This window comes from Triturus cristatus, chromosome 3_1, assembly GCF_964204655.1.
Source record: "Triturus cristatus chromosome 3_1, aTriCri1.1, whole genome shotgun sequence".
NCBI classification, from domain to species: Eukaryota; Metazoa; Chordata; class Amphibia; order Caudata; family Salamandridae; genus Triturus; species Triturus cristatus.
The window spans coordinates 865,564,022-865,585,948 of NC_140583.1; the positions used below are offsets into that span (position 1 = coordinate 865,564,022).

A 21,927-nucleotide genomic window follows, 5' to 3' on the forward strand; every position below is an offset into this window, starting at 1 on the left:
CTTAAATCTTTGCAGAGCATACACAACTGGTTTAACTCCAACCTTCTCCCCTCTCCCTCTGGGCAGTGGTGCGGATCCATCCCTCCCATTATCCTGAAGAGCGAGTATCCAAATCCCCCATCCCATTCCCTCTCCCACAGATTCCCAAAGAAGAATAACTATCCATTGCGTTAATAGCCATAGTCTTATGCTGAATGTTCTCAGATCTTCCAATGTGCAGTGGTCATGTTCCCTTAAGTAAATGACTGGCCATTGGCCGAGTGATCTCCGGGATGCGAGACAACGGCCTTCAGCTCCCCGTGCAAGACTTGGCCTCTAAAGGGGGCGTGGTGCTCCCTGGTCACAGGGGATCGATACTCTGCTATTCCCCCACTCACATCACATTGTGGCGGTCAGCCCCCCATAAGTACTTATCTAAGCTTCCTGATCGGTGTCCAGAAGTTCCTCTCAGCCAGGAAAGTCTCAGGATACATTAGAATCGGGTACTATGTTCTGCGAGGCCAGATCAGAGTCTGATAGCACCTCTGCAAGCTGAAGGGTACCATCTGCACACACCCGGACTCTTCCAGAATTATCAGCGTTTTTTGCCGTGACCCTCCAGATGATCGATTTTGTTGTTTTGTCAGATCAGACGTCCCGGTGCCTTGGCTGATCCAGATTGTGCACTCCGGTAGGCAGCTGGGCCCCCTCTTGCATCCATACAGTCAAAAGCCTTCGCCGCAGAGAAGAAGAATATAGATTTGTCTTGATATTCAATTCTGAGTTTAGCCAGAAAAAGAAGGCTGTACTTTATCCCAGCATCGCGGAATAGTCTCTTGGCCACCATAAAGGTCTTCCGTAGATCTTGCTCCCGTAGTGTGTAATCAGGATAGATTGCGATCGGGTAACTGTCAGAGTAAGGGATCTCCTGTGTGAGTAGCCTGCTGGATCACGTCCCGATAAGTTTTTTAAAAAAAAAGAAAAAAAGGGCAATGATGGCTCTCGGTGGGGCCCCAGGTCGTGGCGGAAGGACCCGCGCCCTGTGGCCCCTCTCAATGTTAAAGAATATGGATATCCTACCAGAAGCAAGGACCTTCATAATCCAGTCTTCCAGAAACAGCTCTGCTGAGGGTCCTTCTGCCCATTCCGGAAACCCCACGAATTGCAGGTTGTTTCTTTGTGATCGGCGCTCCTGATCTTCGACTCGGTCATCAAGTTTGGTTGTCTTTTTCTGCAGGTCCATGACCTTTTCCCAGAGAGACTTAACTTCAGATTGGAAGGCCTCTACATTCTGTTGAGTCGTAGTGACTGTCTGTGACCATCAGCGTAGAAAGTTGATGTTGATGGCTCCTGCTGCTAATATATGTTGTCATCCCTTGTAGATTCAATTGCTGCCAAGATATCCGTCAACGAGGGGTCCCACTGGGCTGCGTTCGGAGCTCTCATCATTGTCCTCCACATTCACACTTGGGTGTTGTTGGTCTGTTCCCTGAGGTAAGGGTTGCTTACACTTCAGAATCTTGTTGGACTGCCCTCCGTTGCATTTGTCCTTCACCATGTTGGTTCTGTCCTCTCGATGTACCACTTAGCGCTTGTTTCAACGGTGGCTCTGGTTCCTAGCACCTGTTTAACTCTGCGGGTCCCTGCCAGCGACGGGTCACCTCAGCAAGCCCGGGCCCCTGCACGCACCTGTCTAAAGGCAGGAACCTTCCTCCCCTCAGATATAGTATTGCCTCTTGAGGAGCCCAGTCAGATCCGGCGAGCTCTGCTTTGACTCTCCTCCGGGGGTTCTATGCCTAGACGAGTACCTCCCGGGGCAATCTCGCCTGTGTTCCAACCGGGTCATTCATTTGCTGGAGAATCAAAAGTCCAACGGCCGGGGGGGGGGGGTTGATGGTACGGGAGGAGGAGGGTGACCCCCCAATGAATCAGGAGGCGATGGTTAATGGCAGTGTGTTGTCATTTAAGGGATAGTTTCACCAGCAATGTGGCATAGGCCGCGGTCATTCCCCCCAGTTCCTGGCACTCACACCAACGGGTCCGACTTCCCTTTATGTTGGGTAGTCTCTCTTCACTGCCAAGCATCCCTGATCCCAGCTGTTTACACTGGTAGAATTGCGCAAACTCGCCCCGGGCTCCCACCAGCCCGATCTCAGCCGCTCCGGTTGGACTTCTGGGCCCAACATATCATGTACATTGGCTGTCCGCTGCGTCAGGATTCTGCAGCTACCTGAGTCCTCATGCCCGATCCGGGCCACCGGGAAGCCCACTTCCGTGCACTGACACACCTCCTATTCCCGGTAGTCCTTGTGTGGTTGACCCGTCCTGGTCTCCACCTTGTCTTGCCGATGCGATGCTCTAGCTGATCTTCAGGCAGCCCGATATTTGCTGCGAGCCGCACATCATCCGTGGTTGGCACAGGGCGAGTCCCAGACCAAGGACACACTCACTCGCACTACACCGCCAGGCTGAATCCCCGATAGTTGAATCTCGGTTCCCGATCTGTGTATGGAGCTGTTCACGTCTGCCCAAGATGGCGTACCCGTCTCCTCACGCGATATCGATCATCCTACGGTATCAAGAGGGCTGGTCCTCTCTTGTAATCACCTCAGGAAGCAGCACCAGGTTGTGCCGATTATCGTGGCGTCAATGCCAGCTCAGCATTGCAGGTTGATAACGGATCTCCATGTTTCCCTCGGGTGCACAGAGAAAGCACTTCATATTTGGCCATCTTGTCGGCCAAGGCCCAATTTCTGTCTGATTATAAGAAGAAAGCAAAGACCTACTGTTGATATATCACCAGGGCAAATGACCGTAGCGCAATGATTGTAGCGTCTAGCTTAATAATAGAATAGATCATAACTGTGATTGAAGCATGGACAGATCCTGTTCCATTAAATCTATTGCAGAAGACACAATGCTGCCCAGTGAATACATTCTGGATGATAGTGTGGTCATGCCGTTGTAGACCACTGCCAAAGCTTTCTCTAGGTTAACCCTATCAATTTCACGCAATCTCTTCACAGCTTCCTGTTGAGAGATTTTCCACACTTCGTTGTAAATAGTATATAAGAAGCGTTTACAACGTGGCTTCTGGGAACCTAGTAAAAAAATCTCATAGATCCATGTAATTGGAAAGTAAGGACAATTGTTGTTTCATCTGGGACAGTGTTAAGGTTTTTAGCCAATATAGGCATAACTTCCCAACACTGTAGGGTGTTGCCACCCCCGGATGATCACATTTGACATAGCGTTGGTCAGGTCTATGGACACTAAACGGTAAACAGCGTTTACTTCGCATGCGATTCTTTGCATGCCACTACAACGCGGACGTTAGTACGACCGCGTTGTTGGTTCGTATACCTTTACTACGCAAGTCGGAACAGCGACTTGCGTTAGGGGGGAGAAGGTGTTGGATTTAAAATCCAACACCTTCCCTAGTGTCCGCATAGACTGGAGTTGGAATAGTAAATTATACTATTCCAACATCCAGCGCCCCCTACTGCAATTCGTTGTTCCGAATTTCGTAGTTAAGGTATGCGAACTAACAACGCGGTCGTACTAACGACCACGTTGTAATGGCATGCGTACTAAACGCATGCTAAGTAACGAGTGATATTCCACTAAACCCTTCGGTGGTACCCTTGAATCTTGATTAGCACCTATTTGTGTCGATCGGCCAAACCAACCATCGCTTCCAATTGAGGTCTAATGAAGTTTATGAACCCCATGTATAATGTCATCTAGCGTATCTTCACTATGATGTGTATCATTTTGCCATACCCCAAAGTGTGAAAGCTAGGAAATTCGAGGTGTGTTCAAGTCCCTGATCTTGACTAGTCCTAGACAGGAAGTCCGTTGCACTGTGTTGTTCAGGAAGATAATTTGCTGTAGTGTGAGACACACTCTAAATACTGCTTCAGTTCCCTGAACTTGCCATTCTTTAGTCCCCCAGACTGAATTTGTGTCTATGGTGTCCCTCCAAAAGTCGAAACCTTGTAAAGACCTCTGGGAAATAAAGGAAGCGGAGTACATTTGTTTCGTATTAGTGAGCATATTTTTCTTTGCAGCTGTAGGTGCAACAGTATAATAATGGGGTTGGGTCTGAAGTGTTAAACCCAGAAAAATAAGCTAACCTTTGTGTAAACGTTTGTGAACTACCTTCCGGTGGTGTTGGGCAATGTTCCCACTGATGGTAAGTAACCACATTACGTGGAATACTTGCTTTATGCAAGAAATGATGACATAATGTTGGTAAAAATATACGGTATCGAAACCAGATGTATCATCATACAATTTATTTTTGGGGAATGCAGCAGATTGTTATAAATCAGACCGCATACTGTTTAGTTTCAAAATCCTAATCATCAGAGAATGTACTGGAGGTGATATAATTCAAAGAAATGTTAAACACGTATTTTCAACAGTTCAGTGGGACCTAATACTTCATATGAAACCCTATCCCAATCTATTCCTTCAGGAATCGGAACTGCTGTAAAGTTCAAAAAGGACGTGTTTCTGCGTTCACGATGCGATGATGTATGTGATTTCAGGACCAAGTTCACATGTTTTACTGCGGAGCGTTCTGGGAGATAATGTCCATTGAGGAGCTGGAAAAAGACGGTTGCTACACCTATCCAAAGGACTAGGAACAGTAGACCAAGTGTAATCCAGAACTGTAGCCATGGAGAAACAAAGTAAGTCTTTTTCAGCCAAAGAGAGTTTAATTATTTTTTTCTTTAAGGGGAGCAGAAGCTGGTGGTGACTCTGGTTCACTAGGATCCAGAGAAAAGGTGTCAAAATCAATGAAGTAGCCAGACGCTGTTCGATCTCTTTGATAGCTCAGCAGGTTTTGTTGAACTGGCAGATGACTAGTTGCGAGACATATTCACATAGATGCTGGTATTGGGTTGAATTGAGATGTTTCATTTGGATTTTGTTGTTGGTCAATTTCGACTGGTTCGACTTCCATTCCATTGTTGGCAACTTCGTTACTTCGTACAGTAGAATCTTCAAACATTATTAGTCTTTCTGTCTGAACTTCCTGTATGGTAGCAAGAGGAGATTGGCGACTACTTGGGGAGCCCACGCAGCCTGCTATTCAGCATCGGCCACATAGTATGGTTTGATCATATCAATTGAGACAAATCTCTTTTCTTTCTTGTTGGCAAGAGGCAGAAGAAGTACTGTTCTTTTTCCTTCAACAGCCAGGACAGGTACAGGCGCCCTGTAAGATGGCCCAAATTCTTTCTTGTCCACAATCTTTCTCTGACCAGGTCCCTGATCTTCAGGCCCGAGGCAGGTCTTGCCGAAACAGCTTTCACTTTCCCACTGGCGGTATGTTTTACTTGGACGTTGCTTTGTAGTGCCCGGACTACATTGAGTTCCTGTAAAACAGCGAAAGGATCATTGATGTTAAATGCTTTTTCATCTGGCACTGAGCTGCTACAATCTAGGTCGGTACCCACATTCTCGTCCCAAACAGGACCTCAAATGGAGTATGGCCTCCTAGGGAACGTCTTGGCTTGTTATTTAGTGCCTTCTGAACCCCGTATAGGTGAGTGACCCAACTACTACCCGAGCCTAATACCCTTGAAAGTAAGGATTGCTTTAGTCCCGGTTTTTCCTCTCCACAATCTAATTTCCCTCTGGATGATACGGAGAGGAGTACTGCAATGTAACACCCAAACTTCCCATGGCTACCTTGTAAGCCCGAGAGCTGAACGCCAGGCCGCAGTCAGAATGTAATGTGCCAGTTGTGTATGTCCCTATAAAAACTCGCAAATCCTTTAACAGTTTGAGCGTCAGCCGAGTGCTTGGGCCAAACCCACAGGAATCCAGAGCATGAATCCACTGCCACCAAGATGTACTTGTAAGCCTCATCAGATTGTAAGCGGCGGCAGTGGTCCAAATGGACACATGCAAGAGGTCTGTCTGATATCGATAGTGGTGTACATGGCAGACGTGCTATGGTGGAACCCTTCAGCTGCAGACAGATGTTGCACTTAAGGACAAAGCCCTTGGTCTGCTTGGTAAGACCAGGCCATAAATAAGGCAGTTACAGTAGTGAAACTGTCTGTGATACCTGCGTGTTCTGAGCCCCTATCCTCGTGTGCAGCTAGTATTAAACCTAATCTGCGATCCATATTTGATATTACGCTATCCCCACTCCTGAAATTTGAGCATACAGGATATTTTGTGCATCTAACTTGTAGGAGTAATTCAGTGGCAAACATTTTGGCAAAGCTGAGCTGTTTTTACGCAAAATGATGACTGCTACCATTATCTGTCCGTCTATCCTCGTGCTAGAACGAGTGATTGCAGCAACGGCAGCAGTTTGCACTGTCGCCTTAGCGACTTCATTAGCCAATGATGTCCCTTCAGCATACATGCCAACACGTTGATGACTCAGCGTATGATTCACGTACGTTCGTTAAAGCCCTTTTTCTGCTCTGCCACTTGTTTCCAAAGTAATTTATGCATTATTGTGCGGCCTTTTGAATCTTTAAATTCTGGCCCCAGTAGTGAAGATATTCATTGTAAAACTGGACACAATAAAATGAATCGCACACAATTAGTGTGGGGAATTCTTGATCCGTATTTTTTAGATCCAGTATCGGGGCTTTAAGTTCTGCCAGCTGTGCCATGCAATCTCCTAGAGACTTGCGTCTGTATATTGCTAGGACGGAACTTACCGTCCCGCATACGTCCCTTTACAATCGCTCATGCGATGCTGTATTGCTGTTTACTTCCCACAGCTGGCTGAGCTGAACCGTCATTGTAAATAATGTATTCATGCTGATCTAGAGGCATTATTTAATTCAGAAGAGGATATTCTTGTTCGCACTGCAAAAATGCTTTTGTTTTTAATGTAGAATCAAATTTGTAGCCTACATCTGTTGCAGTGAGCAAATTAGCCCATTGTAGCCCTCTTTGATGATGTGCTTTAGCGTTGGGAACGCTTGCTTTAGTAACAACCTCTAAGGTTGGTACCGGAGTTACAACATTTGTTTCCTCTGAGCCAATGCTCCTTTTCTCACTACAGTTGCCTAGAAGGGTTAACCCAAATAACGTCACTGGGACCTGGGTATAGAACAGTACATACGGAGAAAGGTCCCAGTGAAATAAATTACTTTGTTTTAAAGAACAAAGAAAATAATACACAGTTATACACAGAATCGTAGTATTCTTAATGAACAGTGTTATTTAATCACACTGAATTTCATAACATTTGTTAACACAATATTCACAGCAGTGCCCTAGGAGGGAAGGGTGAGGGTGTAGTGAATGAAGTGAGGTTAAGGTAGTGAATGGAACAGTGTACAATTCACAAACTCAGTTATTTCTCAGGAAGGGGCTCATACAAGAGCCAAGTAAATCGCATTACATCCAGATATTTAAATAGCCATAGTCATAGATAAAGACAGTGATCAATCGCTGTTGGTCAGACTGGCTAGTGTGGTAGATATCGACGTTCCGACCCCTGGAAAGTTGTAGGTAAGTGTGTCCCTTACGGTGGGGTCTTCCTCAGGACAGGAGTGTGTGGAGGGGGGACTGGGGGGCGAGTTACCATCAGTAGCCCAAACGATGGGCCTGAGGAGAAATCAGGGCGCGTAGGCTCCAAATCGGTGCGAGCGAGCAAAACACTCTATTGGTGCTATTTAAGGAAGGAAGGAAGGGTCCAGTCAGGATTAATCTGCTGGGCCTGGGAAGTGAATTAAAGCATTCACAACATCGGGCAAATGGGCTCCTTATTTAGATAATTCATAGGTGAAGGAAACGTCTCAGTCCATGTATGTAAAAGTTTGGAAGCTATTGTCTGCTTGTAGGGAACAAAGAATTTCTGTGTGCTCCTCTGTCCAATGTCGAACTGAAAAATCAGGTCCAATTAAGACTTAAAAAGGGTTTACCTTTTCTGCGCAATCCAAAATGTATGTTCTGCCAAAATTCAAGAATCCTAAAATGTATTCTAGTTTTTGGAGATTGGAGCAGTGCACACTTTTCTAAAATTTAGCGGCTAGACTTTTTCCTTCACTGGAGAGCTCATATCATAAAAATAGGACATTGAGGTGGCAATTTTTTTTATTTTTTATTTTAAGTTACATTTGTAGCCCTCCAAGGTGAACCCCAAAATGTTGTTTACTCTGGTCAAATGATCCAGTAGTTCATCATTCGTCAGATAAATATCGTCTACATAGGACCATTCCTTCCCATCAAAATTTTGAAGTAACTCTGGTACTCTTGCTGAGAATAACCCGGGGCTGTTCTTATATCCTTGGGGCAAACTACAAAATTGACGTTGAGGGCCGAAAATGCTGTCAAATATCTATTCTCAGGCGCTATATTTTTGCACAAGAATCCATTTGAGATATCTAGTTATATTTCTTCCGTACAGTGTCCTTCATTAATGCCGCACTGTGTGCATTCTGTACTGCAAATGTTTTTGTGCAAGTGTTCAAATGCCTGTAGTCTAAAACTAGACCGTGTGAATTGTCTGGTTTCATTACGGGAAACTTAAGTATTATTCACGTAAGAGGTGCATTTCTCGATTATACCCTGGTATTCAAGTTGATCTAAGATCTCCCTGACTTGCTTCTTCGCGTCCTGTTTTATTGGGTACTGTCTCTGTGGAGTTGGAGCTGTGTTTACTGGGATTACATGGCGAGGTGACTCAGCATTCCATCCTACATGATTGCGGTATAATGCAGGAGCGAGTGCTACCGCTCACTCCTGCACGTATGAATGTTTTAGTGATTCTGTAAGTAAGTCGGAGTAAGCTGGTTAGATTACTGTGTCTCCTTTTGGGAAGTCCATAACGAACTCAGGTGGCCATTCTTTCTCAGCCAAAAAGATATCATATCCATATGTCAGGTTCTCCCAAAAGAGACCTTTCACTTTCCTGGGTATGTCCCCCTCCATATGGAGTGGTATGTCGTATAACTGGTGTGGGACACTTACCCTAGTATCAGGTGTCTCCACTGTGATATGTTCATTCAACGCTGCAGTCGCCAGAAATGCCATCAGGGTGTGGTGAGCTATTGTTAGTTCTGCTGCACTGTCTAGCATCTTCAGAGCCCATTCCCAGTTCAGAAGTTAAGTCCTCAGTAGCCTGGGCATTTCTTATTTTAAGGCCAGCCACTTTCTTCTTTTTAAACTGAGTTTTGGATTTTGGTTTCTTATTTTTTGATGATGTAGTCTGATGTAGTCTGAAGTGCGATGTGTGTCCCTTGACTTTACTCGTTCTTCTGATCTGTGTTCTGACTGTCCTTCCCACAAATGTTATCAAGGTTCCTAAGGGTATTTCTCCTGTTGAGGAGACCCACCCCATGATTGGCATCTATTCTGTCTAATTTTTGTTTTGTTTATGATCCCATTTCTTTTTAGAAGTATCAGGTGCTCGCTTGAAATTATACTTTTTAGTATTACCCATTACTTCTGGTGTCGTAGTTCTAGCACCCAAATTAACTCTACCATAATTTTAGGTAATTCTTGCTCCTGTTGTGCAGGAGTGCATTCCCTCAGGCGTTGACGTATTGCCACTGCTGCTGCCTCCCCTTTGTTTGCCAACATAATCCTAGATACCTGGGAAAATTGTCTATTTATTTCATCCCTAAGTTCGGGGCAGGTTCTTTTGTATTGGTCTTAATGACTCTGGTATCACTGCTGTTGAAGGGGTGCCATGAGCCTGGTATAGATGGCAGCGAAAACTGTCCCTCAAGTGGTACAGTCCTCTATTTGAGAAGGTATTCCCATTGCCAAGCAGATAATTAAGATTCTGTGTTTTTTCTTGTGGGCCTGTGTGGAAACAGCCTCGATCTGTGCTATTTTCTGTACTATCCAGAATGGCATTTGCTCATGTAAAGTGGGCATTCATCCCATAACTACGTTCAGTGGTTGTGTGATTTTAGTTCCAGTTCCTTGTAGTTAACCTGCTGGAGTAACCCTTGTAGGTTGAAGTGTGTGTTCTCATTACAAACTGTCAGATTTCTGTAAAGTTTTATTATTTCTTTGTGAAGTGGACGTAAGTCTGCTATTGACAATGTGTCAATTTCCGGATGCGGTGTGTAAGGAGATAGGACCGGCCAAGTTGCTCCGTCTCTGCTGAGCGGACCGAGTCTCACTTACTCTATGGTGTGTGGGAGGGAGCCTTCAAACCAATTCATATGTTCCTGGTACGTTAACAGGACTTCTATGTCCTCGTACAGATTGTATTCTTCTGGTATTTCATCCACTATATAAGAATGAAATATAAGTGCATTTCTGACATTTTCTGAAATGTTTACTGCACCTTCCTGCTCTATGTCCTCCGCTGCTTTTGCATGTAATACTGCAGAAGCATTATCTTCGACAGACATTGTGAAGTGTTTCAAGGAAAATGAAAAGGTTTTATGCACAATGTAGGGAACTATAATCCTTATAGCTTGAATATACCTGCAGCCAATATATAGGATCTACCTACCTAGCTGTGACGGATTTTTCTCTTCCCACTTCACATGTCTCTGGGTAAATGTGAGTAGGGGTCTCTGAGAAGCATGATTGAACTACTCTGTTTTGACTGTTAAATAAGAACCAATCCAACAGTTGGTTTCCAGACTGATTCCAGACACCCCCGAATGATGATAATCTGTAGACCAGCTAGCTCGCAGTGCCACTTCAAGCACCGCAACCTTACCATGGAGCGAATAGTTTCTGGCAACTATCGAACATGACAACCTTGACCCCTCGGGGATCGTGGATACAACACTTTTCGCTCAGTCACTCATGCTTACTTGTTCTCAGAGAGATCTACAGAATAAACAATGGGGACGTTTTCAATAAGCATTTATTGAACCAGCGTCCTATTATAAAATACTTGTGCTGCAACAACCATGAGACCGAAACAGATCTAGACAATTAAGCACCAGTAGAGTAAATTAAAGGTTGAATTCTACCGTAGTGCTAAAACAGTGAATATATGCAGGCATATAAATACATTACTGTAATAATGTGTACTGCTACGATGCAAACCCTAACTAGATGTACCTAGCATATATGTAGGTGTATAGCCAAGAATCCCCCTAGGAAAGAACCAACCCAATTACCTGATGTGCGAGAACGAAGGACCCCGTCTTGGTCTTGAGTTGGACACCCCGCGAAGGTTGTCAGACAACTGCTTGCTATAGTGTCTGCGTGCAGGGGCTTCAGCGTCTCGTGTCAGCATGGAAGTTTTTCTACTCCTTTGCCCAGCGAAGATGTGGTGCTTATATACTCGAAAGGTACCCTCAGGGGCTCTTCCTAGATGTGTCATGGTGCTACGGGCATGTCGGCCAAGGATGACTTTTGTGGTGACCCTTATGCAAAGTTTTTATACAGAAGATGGTGATCCTGCTGCGATACTGAGCATCCTCATGCATAATAAAAGAGGCTATTTTTCAGAGTAAACCGCTCAATATTTATGTGGCACCTAACTAGGTAAAAGGTTAGCACCAGAACAGTTATGTAGAACAATGGTGGGACAAAATGCAAGTAAAAGGTCGTGCAACTACTTGGGCCTATATTGGGGTACATTGGGGATCATAACAGCTTGTATGTTCTTTCTTTTAAACATTGCTGCAAATATTGAATTTTATTCAAATCTAATAAACCATCCATCGGCCATCGCAAATACTCATTTCTCTTAGTATATCGATACCATAGTCTGTTCCACAAGTTCATACCTGTCATGTTTTATCATCCTCTTTGATGCAGGACTACCCTCAACTGGGACTGGTTGGGACTCATCCAGGCGTGGACTCATGAAACCGCAACAACAAGACCCCGAAATGCATTTCTTTGGTTTGCTCATAGTCCCTTAAAGTCAGAGACCATCTAAATCAATACAGGCCTATTTATTATGACCAACCTAAGACCCAATAAATATAATGCAATATATAATTCTCAATACCAACAACCAATCAATCCAATACCTCTTTTACAAAACAACTGTAAATCTCAGCAGGTTTTTGTTGAAGACTTCTACTCTGTTCTTGCAATTCTGCCACTTTTTTGCTTGATCAGTTTAGAACCTCTGCTGGGGAGAACCTGTTGCTAAAGGACAACAGTTTGGGACTTTCAATAGCAGCTGTGAGAAACCAGTCTCCTCTTGCAAGGGCCCCCCCCGATCAGTCAGTCTCTGGGCATGTCACCTCGGCCACAGACACATGCTTGTTGGATGTCCCACGTAGAGGTCCCATTTGTGGAAAGCATACACTTGTGCCCTGGATAGCGCCACTTTTGTCCACTTTAACCCAAAGGAGTCTCTGAGGTAAAACAGAGCGGTTTTATTACGCTCGAGTTGGCACACTCCAACACGGGATTAGCCTGTACTATATAACAAACAGGTCTGCATGCAGACTCCATTCCCCATCCCTAATCCATTGGAAATTTCCTTCCAGTTATGCATTAAAACAAAAAGGGTAATCGCACTACATTTTCAAGGCATGCAATGTGAGAGAAACTCACAGGGCTTAACTAACCGCAAATTGTAGGGAAACTGCCTATGGTGTCCCATCTTATCATAGGGACAAATGATTAACAGGGTGTCCAGATTTTAGCAACCATTGGCTACTTTCCAAAGGTATGACGAACAAAAATACGCACAAGTCAGCACGTACATGGAAAAACTCCTCTAACGATGTATGAAAATGCCAGGTAGATACAAAAATGGCTGAACTAGTGTTCATATCATACAACCTTTTCCTCACCAGGACTGGAGTGCCCTGTGAGTTGGTGAGTACTCAAAAACAAGTTTATAGGTATCCCCTCCAACCACTCCCCACCCTCACAAAGATTTGATATGTACTCCTGATAAATGCAGGAATAAAACGTTTTCCAAGATGGGAAATAGTTCCCCTGGAGGGAAAAGGATAAAAAATAAATAACTGGTCTAAGTGCCCTTTTGTGGTTTTCTTTAAGGATTAGGATTCCTAATAATAAATACATATTCATATATATATTCTACGTGGTTTTACACTGGTTGTCCATTTAAACAAATCCATCTCCAACCTTGTACCTTTTCTGCCGCGTGTATCTCCACATAATCAGAGCATTATCGAAGCATTATGAATGACAATGTTATCCTTTTCCAAACATATTCAAATTATCATTTTGGAACCAATATCAGTAATGCAAGTTGACCTTACAGATCACTGTATTTTCTGAAAAGCTTGGAGTTAATCCACCATATATACCATTTTGAATACCTTTGACATAGCGATGTTTATATTGCCCTTCACAGCAGACATCCTGTTTTCCACTACCATAGTGTGGTACACTAACCATCTGCCTGAGATTGGTTCTACATGTCCAGTGAACAAAATAAACAAGAGTACTTGCTGTCCTTATTCATGCTTTGAATATTGAGGACATTAGCATGCACCATTAGGAAATTTGAAAGGCGTTCTCCTATGGAATCGACTATCTTCTACTGACATTTCTGTATACATTGTGTTATGACTTTGAAATGGAAGATATTTTTGTTGGCACGCTATTAACAGTTGGGACCTTCTTCTTCATAGGTGCCATGGATGAGCTCCACAGCTTGGATCCAAGACGCCAAGAATTGTTGGAAGCCAGATTTACAGGAGGGGTCGGTGGTAGTACTGGGAGCACTGGAAGTTGCAGCGCTGGATTAAAAGTAAGTTCTATTAGTTGGTATCCTATTTCAATTCTAGTTAGTAACATGTTTCAATCCTGACACCTATTCTCCTAGAGAACATGTGCTTGAATTTGTACATTGGACTTAACTCCGAGGCAAGCTAAAATTGTATTCTTCATTTGCAGTGTTTTTTTCAAATATCTGACAAAACAGATGTAGATAAGCAAACTGAGAAATGCTGTAGTTTGTTCAAATTCATTCACCCTATACTCTGCTTGTGCATGTCGCATCTAACGCATCCTGACTGGTTGAGCAAGAGTTTGCAGAAGACAAGTAGTCTATATTTCTTGAAATTGAATACATGGCTGTTCTCTTGTAGCTTCCTCATATTGGTTAGTGGGAAATGTGACTGCAGATCTTGATTGCTCTTGATGTGGGTTTTGTATTTACTTTTAATTCTTATGACCCTGTCATAACGAATTTTTAGGATACTGGTAGCAAAATTGTGATGGATACCTCTACCTGCAGACACCTCCCCTTTTGAATATGCCAGGTGCTAGATTGGATCCAGAAGCTTTTCAAGCTGTGCGGTCACCAAAACCATAAAGAGCCCAACCTGGTGTATAGATGTCAGTTCCATGTTTACTTCGCCTTTGACGCATCTCAAGAGCTTGCTTCTTCACACTCCTCCCCAAAGCCCTTCATATTAAATTGGTCTTCTGTTGGTCGGAGTTCCCGCTCGCCTCCTTTTTATGCCTCTGGCCCTTTCAGCGCCATGGGTCTTGTCCCACAACTGGTGCCACAGTTGACTGTACAGATCCTGGCACCTTATTCGGTGAGCTCTCCAGTGGTGTTTCCAAAGGCAGTGGTTCCAGCACAGGTGAGATTTGGCAGACACCAGTACAGTCTCTCTGACACTGCAGGTGATTTAGGCTCATGGAGTGTGAAGAATCTGGCATGCTCTTATAACCTCTTCAAGATGTGGCGACCAGCAACTCCTCTCTAGAGCGGGGGTTTCACCTGGAGTATTTGGAGATGAAAAGCCACGGGTCTCCAGATGAACAGATTTTGCACTCTCGCACACTCATGGTGGATTACTCCTGTGGATGCACTACCTAGTAGCACGGACATTATTGGGGTGAATGCTGTACAGATGTAGCTTATGTGCTGGGGTGATTATTGCAAGATGTCCTGATTTGGCTGGGGGGAGGACTATGGGTGACGGGGATTGACTGCATTTTGTTCTGTGACCTAAAAGTTTGTTTAAAAAAAAAAAAAAAAAATGAACAGATTTTGCATATCCATATTGCTAGAACTGAGGGAAATTCACTTGACACTAAAGGCCTTTCACCATTCCCTTTGCATTCAATCAATCCAGATGTTGAGAGAAAATATGACCAATGTGACACATTGACAAATTTGGGGCATCAGGGTTGCGTCTGTCAATAAGCACTTCATCTCTGGTCTTGGGCTCAAAAGAATAGTGTTTGCTAGTAGCAAATCATCTGGTGTGTTTTTTGAACACCAGAGCCCACAGCCTCAGTTGGCATCACCTTGCTGAGCATGAGAGGTGTCTCCACTCCAACTTCACGTTTCGTTGCCCAGTGGGGCACTCCTCAGGTGGACTTATTCACCATTAACAGCAACCCTCACTGCCTGCATTATGTTCCAAGGAGCCACTTCACTGTTTCCTGCCTTACCCTTGTTCACTAGGCGGTTGGTTTCCGCAGAAGATTTACGAAGTATGGGCTCCATTCTTCTTTATCACTCTGGATTGGCTGAGAATGGCGTGGTGCGTAGGCCTTCAGCATCTCTCCATGTCTTTCCCCCTCTCTGTCTTCCTCTCAAGACTGATCTGATCTCTCTCTCTCAATCAGAATGACTAGTTCTGCATCCCAAGCTCCAGAACTTCTACCTTCATGCCCAGGGATTGAACAGAGCAAATTAGCACCATTACTCTTACCAGCCGAGGTGGTGGGTTACCCTCTGTCTGCTAGTTGTCATTCCACAAAGTCGGTGTATTCAGTGTCGAATCTGCTCTTTCAGATACGGTACTATTCAAAAGGCAGTCCATTCAAAAGGTGAGGTGTCTACAGGTAGAAGTATCCCTAGGAAGAAAAAATGTGTTAAACTTAGTAACACACTTTCTGATGCATACTTCTGCCTGCAGATTCCTTACATGTACATTCCTCACCTGTAGAATAATCCCACGCGTCTGATTGGATCTACCAACATCAAAGCTCTCAAGTTGCCTGCAGATGCGCTTGCTTCAGATCTATGCCAGAAGCGACTATGGATGACATCCCCAAAGCCATATAGCGCCCACGCAATTGTCATTTACACCATAAAGTTACTTAGTATAGATCCACATCATGGGAATTGCATAAACCTTGAAGGCAATTGGGATGTCATTTAACATGTCATGAGTAATGTAATAAGTGAGGTCATACGCAGTGCATGGATTGGGCACAAGTTAGTTAGCTCAGTGAACTAGAACTTGTGAATGCCTGATTTTTTTTTTTTTTGATTTTGTGAGTTCTAAGCCTTTTTTGTGACTATTTGGGATAGTTCGTGCTTGGGCCTCCATAACTTTTAGTTTTTCCACATAAGCCATTCACTACAAATTTGAATCCGTTTTTTCCAACATCCTGGGAATTCTATAGGTATCCAGGGTTTGTGGATGCCTCTGGAGGGGACTGAGAAATTTGCAAAATATAGCAACATTTTGAGTTATTTGGGGAACAATAGGAAAAAAGTGCTCTGCAAAAGTTTCTGCTGTGCTCAAGTCACCATTTCACCACCTTTCTGGAACATGCAGAGCTGAATCAAATTTTTTTTAATTAATCGTTCTTGGCATTTTTCAAAGAGGTAGCCGATTTTTCCAAATTATTGTGCATTCCAGTGTGTGGTGGAAACCGCTATGAAACCCATGGGTGATCCTTGAGAGCGATAGGTTTCCGAAAAATAGACAATTAAGAATTTAGCAAGAGATCATTAGTGTAACTGTTGAAATGGAAATATTGAAAATGAGTAGGAATAAAGTCAATATGTTACGTTTTCATTTTGTAGCTTACCGTCATGATGGCTGACTTTTACAAAAGCAATATACCATTGAATTTGCTAGACCCGTCTGGTTGTGGGGATATATAGGGTTTGTGGGTTTTCCAAGACCTCAAGGTACCCAGAGCCAATAACTGAGCTGCACCTTGCAATGGTTTTTCATTGTGAACCGGGTGTAGAGCAATGTATATGGTAAAATATAAAGAGTGAAAATGGGTATCAAGAAACCTATGTATTTATAAAAATGAAATGGGCACAAGATATGAAGTTTAGAAGCAGTGGTTATTTGCAGATCTCTGAATGTGTGGGTACCCATACTTAGACACTGGCTTACATTTGTAAGGCACAAATGCAGAGAAATACAATTGGTGGTAACACTTGGTCTACTAATCTGTGTTCCCCTAGCTCTCCTGATATAAATGGTAACTCACTTGTCTGGGTAGGGCCAGTGACTGTGACAGGAAAGTGCCAAAGCGCAACATGGACACATCACTTTTTCCCCACTGAAAACTAACCCTTTTTTAGGTCGAGCCTAGCGCGGCGCGCATGCGCTGACCTATGGGGAGGCCTTTTGGAATCACTCCAGACTTCCCTGAACCTTTTCTGTGCGGTTTTTCAACTTCCACACATTTTATTGGCCTTTGCGTGTGGCTTTCAAAAATGAAAGCACGTAATTGGCCAAAGATGTCCCACCTTTTCTCTAAGTGTTCACTCCCACCGCCTCCAGCTGTCGGGAGCTAGCTGCAGCACGCAGGCTGCCAGCTGCATTCCTCCCTTGTCGTGGATCATATTACAAATGAAACATAGCGCGATTGCTTTCACTTTCACGGCCGCGCGTGCTGGTCTTCCACACTTGTCTGTGGTTCTTTTTCATGTTCACTCCTTTATTTGTTTCTCGCACTTTTTAATTTGTCACGCTATCTCTTATTGGTTTATTTGATTGCAAGCATGTTATTTAATTAAAAGCTGTCGTCAAAAGGCAGTGCACGCCTGCAAGGCAGGCATAGTCTTGTCAGCTTAGCAGACCACCGCACTTCCGGAGCATTACCGGTGTGTATACCATGGACCCTATGCTTCCAATTCTGGAGCATTACCTGTGTGTGTGTGTATACCATGGCACACTATGCTTCCACTTCCGGAGCATTACCGGTGTGTATACCATGGCACCCTAGGCTTTTACTGCCGGAGCATTACCAGTGTGTATACCATTGCACACTAGGCTTCCACTTCCGGAGCATTACCAGTGTGTATATCATGGAACCCTACGCTTCTATTTTGAAGCATTACCAGTGGGTATACCATGGCCATTATGCTTCCACTTCCAGAACATTACCGGTGTGTTTACCATGGCACACTATGCTTCCAGTTCCGTAGCATTACCGGTGTGTATACCATGGGATACTACGCTTCCAATTCTGGAGCATTACCAGTGTATACCGTGGTACACTAGACTTTTTTAATTCTGGAGCATTACCTGTGTGTATACCATGGCACACTACGCCTCCACTTCTGGAACATTACCGGTGTGTATACCATGGCACACTATGCTTCCACTTCCGGAAAATTACCAGTATGTATACCATGACCAGTGAGGTACGTGGAAGCTGGTAAAAAGCAGCAATCTGTACACTCCATGGGGCTGTTCATGTAATTAATCAAACAGGAGCGCAAGCCACTGTCTCCGGTCTCTCCAGCAGCCTTAAGCAGCATCTTACACTTTCACAGTCAAAGTGCAAGATGCTGCTTAACACTGCTGAAGGGAGCGTAGTCGGACAGTTTGACCACATACATTTTCCATTCTAGTCTATTTGCAGTCGCTAGCATTGCAGCAGTCTATGAACTACTTTTCTCTGTGGCCAGTATTGAAAAGACTAATTGCATAGTAACAGATAAATTATTGAATATGCATGTGATTGCACTTCACAGTGCAGCCAGATAAAAAAAAAAAAAAAACAGACCGACGTGAATAGGTTCCTACTGTGTGAGGGTAATATTCAGGGCCACCAAAATTATGTGGCAGGGGAGGGCAAAATATGCAGCAGGGTTGAGTAAATTATGTGGCAAGAAAAGGCAAATTACGAGGCACAATGCGCACATTTTGTGATGGTATTACTTCATTATTTTGCCATTTTGTAAACATGCTAACACGTCTGAGCTTTGGATTCACCTCATTAGTACCAGTGTATCACTCAAATATAGCAATATGCAGCAGATAGGTGATCAGTCAGACTTTGTAAAGGGCTTTCAGCAGCGCTGCAAGGAAATGCATGGGTTCCTGGATTTCCACTTCCGGCAGTGCCACATACTTCAGTCCGTGATAAACTAGGATGGGCCCACGTGATGTGACATTACATTAAACACATCTGTTCCTGGGCCACGGGGTGAACAACAAGGAGGAAAGATTGCAGGCTTTCTCCCCTGGTCTGTTTCCTGTCGTGAATAGATTCCGTTTTGTGTGGGGCGTCTGCTTTTGGTGAATACCATTCTTGGGTCTTTACGATCTGAGTAGGGAGCAGGCTTATGCGTGGCCCTGTGGGACATTTTAAGTCAGGACTATCGCCACTGCAAAATATTCTAAAGGAAAACATCACAAAGTTATTGAAACATATCTGTTAAGGAGCTTAAATAATCATAGCACAATGAAAATAACTCGGCTCTTCAATGAAAATGCATTGAATGGAATCATTGTGTGTTCTGGAGTATTAATGTTCTTTCCAAATTAGTTATGAGATTGAATTTAAAAAAACGTAATGAATCAATTTTTTTGTTATATGATGTTATAGCCTGCTTGCAGAGGGAACACATTCATATGAGTTACCATACTACAAAATCACTACAGATAACGAATATTTGCAGTGCGCAACACAAATGCTCCAATAATACAACATTTGGGGGGAAAGATGGGGCCCTGAGATGTACAGTACCTTATAGGGTGCCCTACTGCCTTTTAATGTTTATTCCTTGCGATCTCTTGTCCAGCCTGACAAATCACAATTTTTATTTTCTCAGATTTCATTTCTAATGGTATATCATTAAATAAAGAAATATGTTGGGTACTCAGCATTGTAATCTCAAAGTCTGTTATGATATATACACACACATTCCACCAACACACATCATATCACAACTCACCACTACATTCCACACCATGCTAGTGCCCTTACGTCACTACACTAAGCACAACTTGCTATCAAACTTGACAGTGCTAAACACAGCAGCTACATTGCTCTACAACATACCTTAAAAACATTGCCAATGTCTCTGACTAAACACTTATAAGGTCCCAAAGGCGAGACCTATTGGCTATGCCAATGCTTGTTTTCAATGTGCCTAGCTGTGGGTTTTAGGCCGTAGCTCAGCCAGCACATAGGGATACCGAGCAAGCCTGCAATTTTTTTTTTAAACTAGACACCTGGGAGAATCCAGGGTGGGGTGACGTGCATGGCTCTCACAAGGTTTTCATACTCAGAAGCCCTTGCAAACCTCAAAATGTGCCTAATTTTGTGCATTTTCTGAGCATTTCTGTGATGTAAACTTCTTGTATCAGCAGGAATCCACAAAATGTCTTCCTTTCAGCATTCTCCCACTTGTCCCAACAAAAACGCTGCCCCACTTGTGTGGCTGGGCCTAGTCCCCGCGACATAAAGAGATCAAACCAAGGTCAATGAGTGTCCCTTTTCGAAGCCTCCCATTGATGTTAGTTTGATCGTTCCTGTTGCGGGCACTAGGCTCAGCCACACTAATGGGGCAGCATTTTTACTGGCACAAGGGGTGAAATGCTGGGTGGTAGGAATTTTGTGGATTCCTTCTGATTCTGGAAAATAAGTCACAGAAATGCAAAGAGAATGTGCGATTGTAGTCCAATTTTGAGGTTTGCAGGGCATTGTAGGTAAGAAGACCTTGTGGGATGCACAAGAGGCACACCACCCTGTACTCCCCTAGCTTTCAGAAATACATGGGTTTTTGTAGGTTTTCTTGGGTGGCCGCCAAACCCTGCCCCAAAAACGGCATCTACCTATTTTGTTGATGTTCCCACATTGTGTCTTGGACCCCACTGTTTTTCGGGCACTAGACCCACCAACACAGGTGAGGTACCATTTTTATCAGGAGATCTGTGGGAACTCTGGGTGTCAGGAAATTTGAGACTCCCAGCAGCTTTCAGTACTGTGAGGAATCCCCGGGAGCCACCCTGTAGTCCCCCTCGTGTCTAGTTTACTAAAATATCTAGAGATGGTAGTTCTTCCCTAGAGACAATGTACACCAATATTACTGTACAACCATCTACTTATCAAGTACACACACATACTGGTTGGATTTGGCACGCGGGTTAGTAAAAAGTTCAAAATGCAAATTTTATTAGCAAAAGATTTCACAAAAATAAAATTCACTCTTAATAATAGAATTGAAAGTTCAGAATACTGAACCAATGACTCTCAGCTCGTGATCTGTAAATCCACGACAAGGCACCAATCATTTTACAGGCCATTCACACAACCAGCCACGGCGCAGCACATTACATCACTCATCAACAAACCGCATCATTCAGGGCCCATCACTTTCATACGCCCACAGGACTGACTCTGCAATCACACTGCCTGGCAGCTGACGGAGGAGTGGCTCAATGTGTGTGTGTGTGTGTGTGTGTGTGTGTGTGTGTGTTGACAAACAGCAAGCTGCTGCACACCGCCAGCCATACACACTGCCATCCCAGCACCAATTTGTGCACACCGCCATCCCAGCACCAGTCTGCGCACGCTGACAGCCAAGTGCCTGGCTGCGCACGCCGACAGCCGAGCCTCAGTCTACATACACCGCCATCAATTTGAGTTTTAGCAAACAAAACTCAGACCAATTTGAAGGAGTTAAAAAAACAACCATGACAAACAGTCTAATAAATGCATCAAACAACTGCCAACTGTGAAACGAAATAAAAATATAAAACGATATAGACCAGTCATTTCACTCTTACTCTCACGGTTGCACCCAATACTTGAGTTGCGTGTGGTTCAGTTTAAAACATGCAGGTACCTGTAGCCCAGAATTAGGACACTCTGGGCGGTACATACGACTCCTTTCGCAAGCCTTTTCAGACACAGACTACATCTCCTACAGGGAATGTTTTTTTTTCTTCTTTTTTTTGGGGGGGTGGGGTGTGGAAGGAATGTAGTCAGGAAAGTGTCGATCTTTTAATCTAGCTACATCCTCCACCACTCCAACTCGAAGAACACTTGCCTGCTCAACTACAACAAGGCTGCCTATTACAGCCTGCTGAA

General features: G+C 44.0%; 1 protein-coding gene across 10 annotated transcripts in view; it reads left to right on the forward strand.

Moving 5' to 3' along the window:
- Positions 1–21,927, forward strand: part of TLK1 (tousled like kinase 1) — a 967,987-nt gene that overhangs the window by 375,721 nt on the left and 570,339 nt on the right. For 6 of the 10 annotated variants that reach the window (XM_085645315.1, XM_085645313.1, XM_085645319.1 and 3 more), the window contains 2 exons: positions 4,460–4,676; positions 13,515–13,633. In XM_085645315.1, the coding sequence (XP_085501441.1) occupies positions 4,664–4,676; positions 13,515–13,633 (132 nt within the window). In that variant the 5' untranslated portion in view covers positions 4,460–4,663. Of the gene's footprint in view, positions 1–1,361; positions 1,474–4,459; positions 4,677–13,514; positions 13,634–21,927 lie in introns of all 10 variants that reach the window. The other 4 variants (XM_085645312.1, XM_085645310.1, XM_085645311.1 and 1 more) reach the window with 2 other exon arrangements.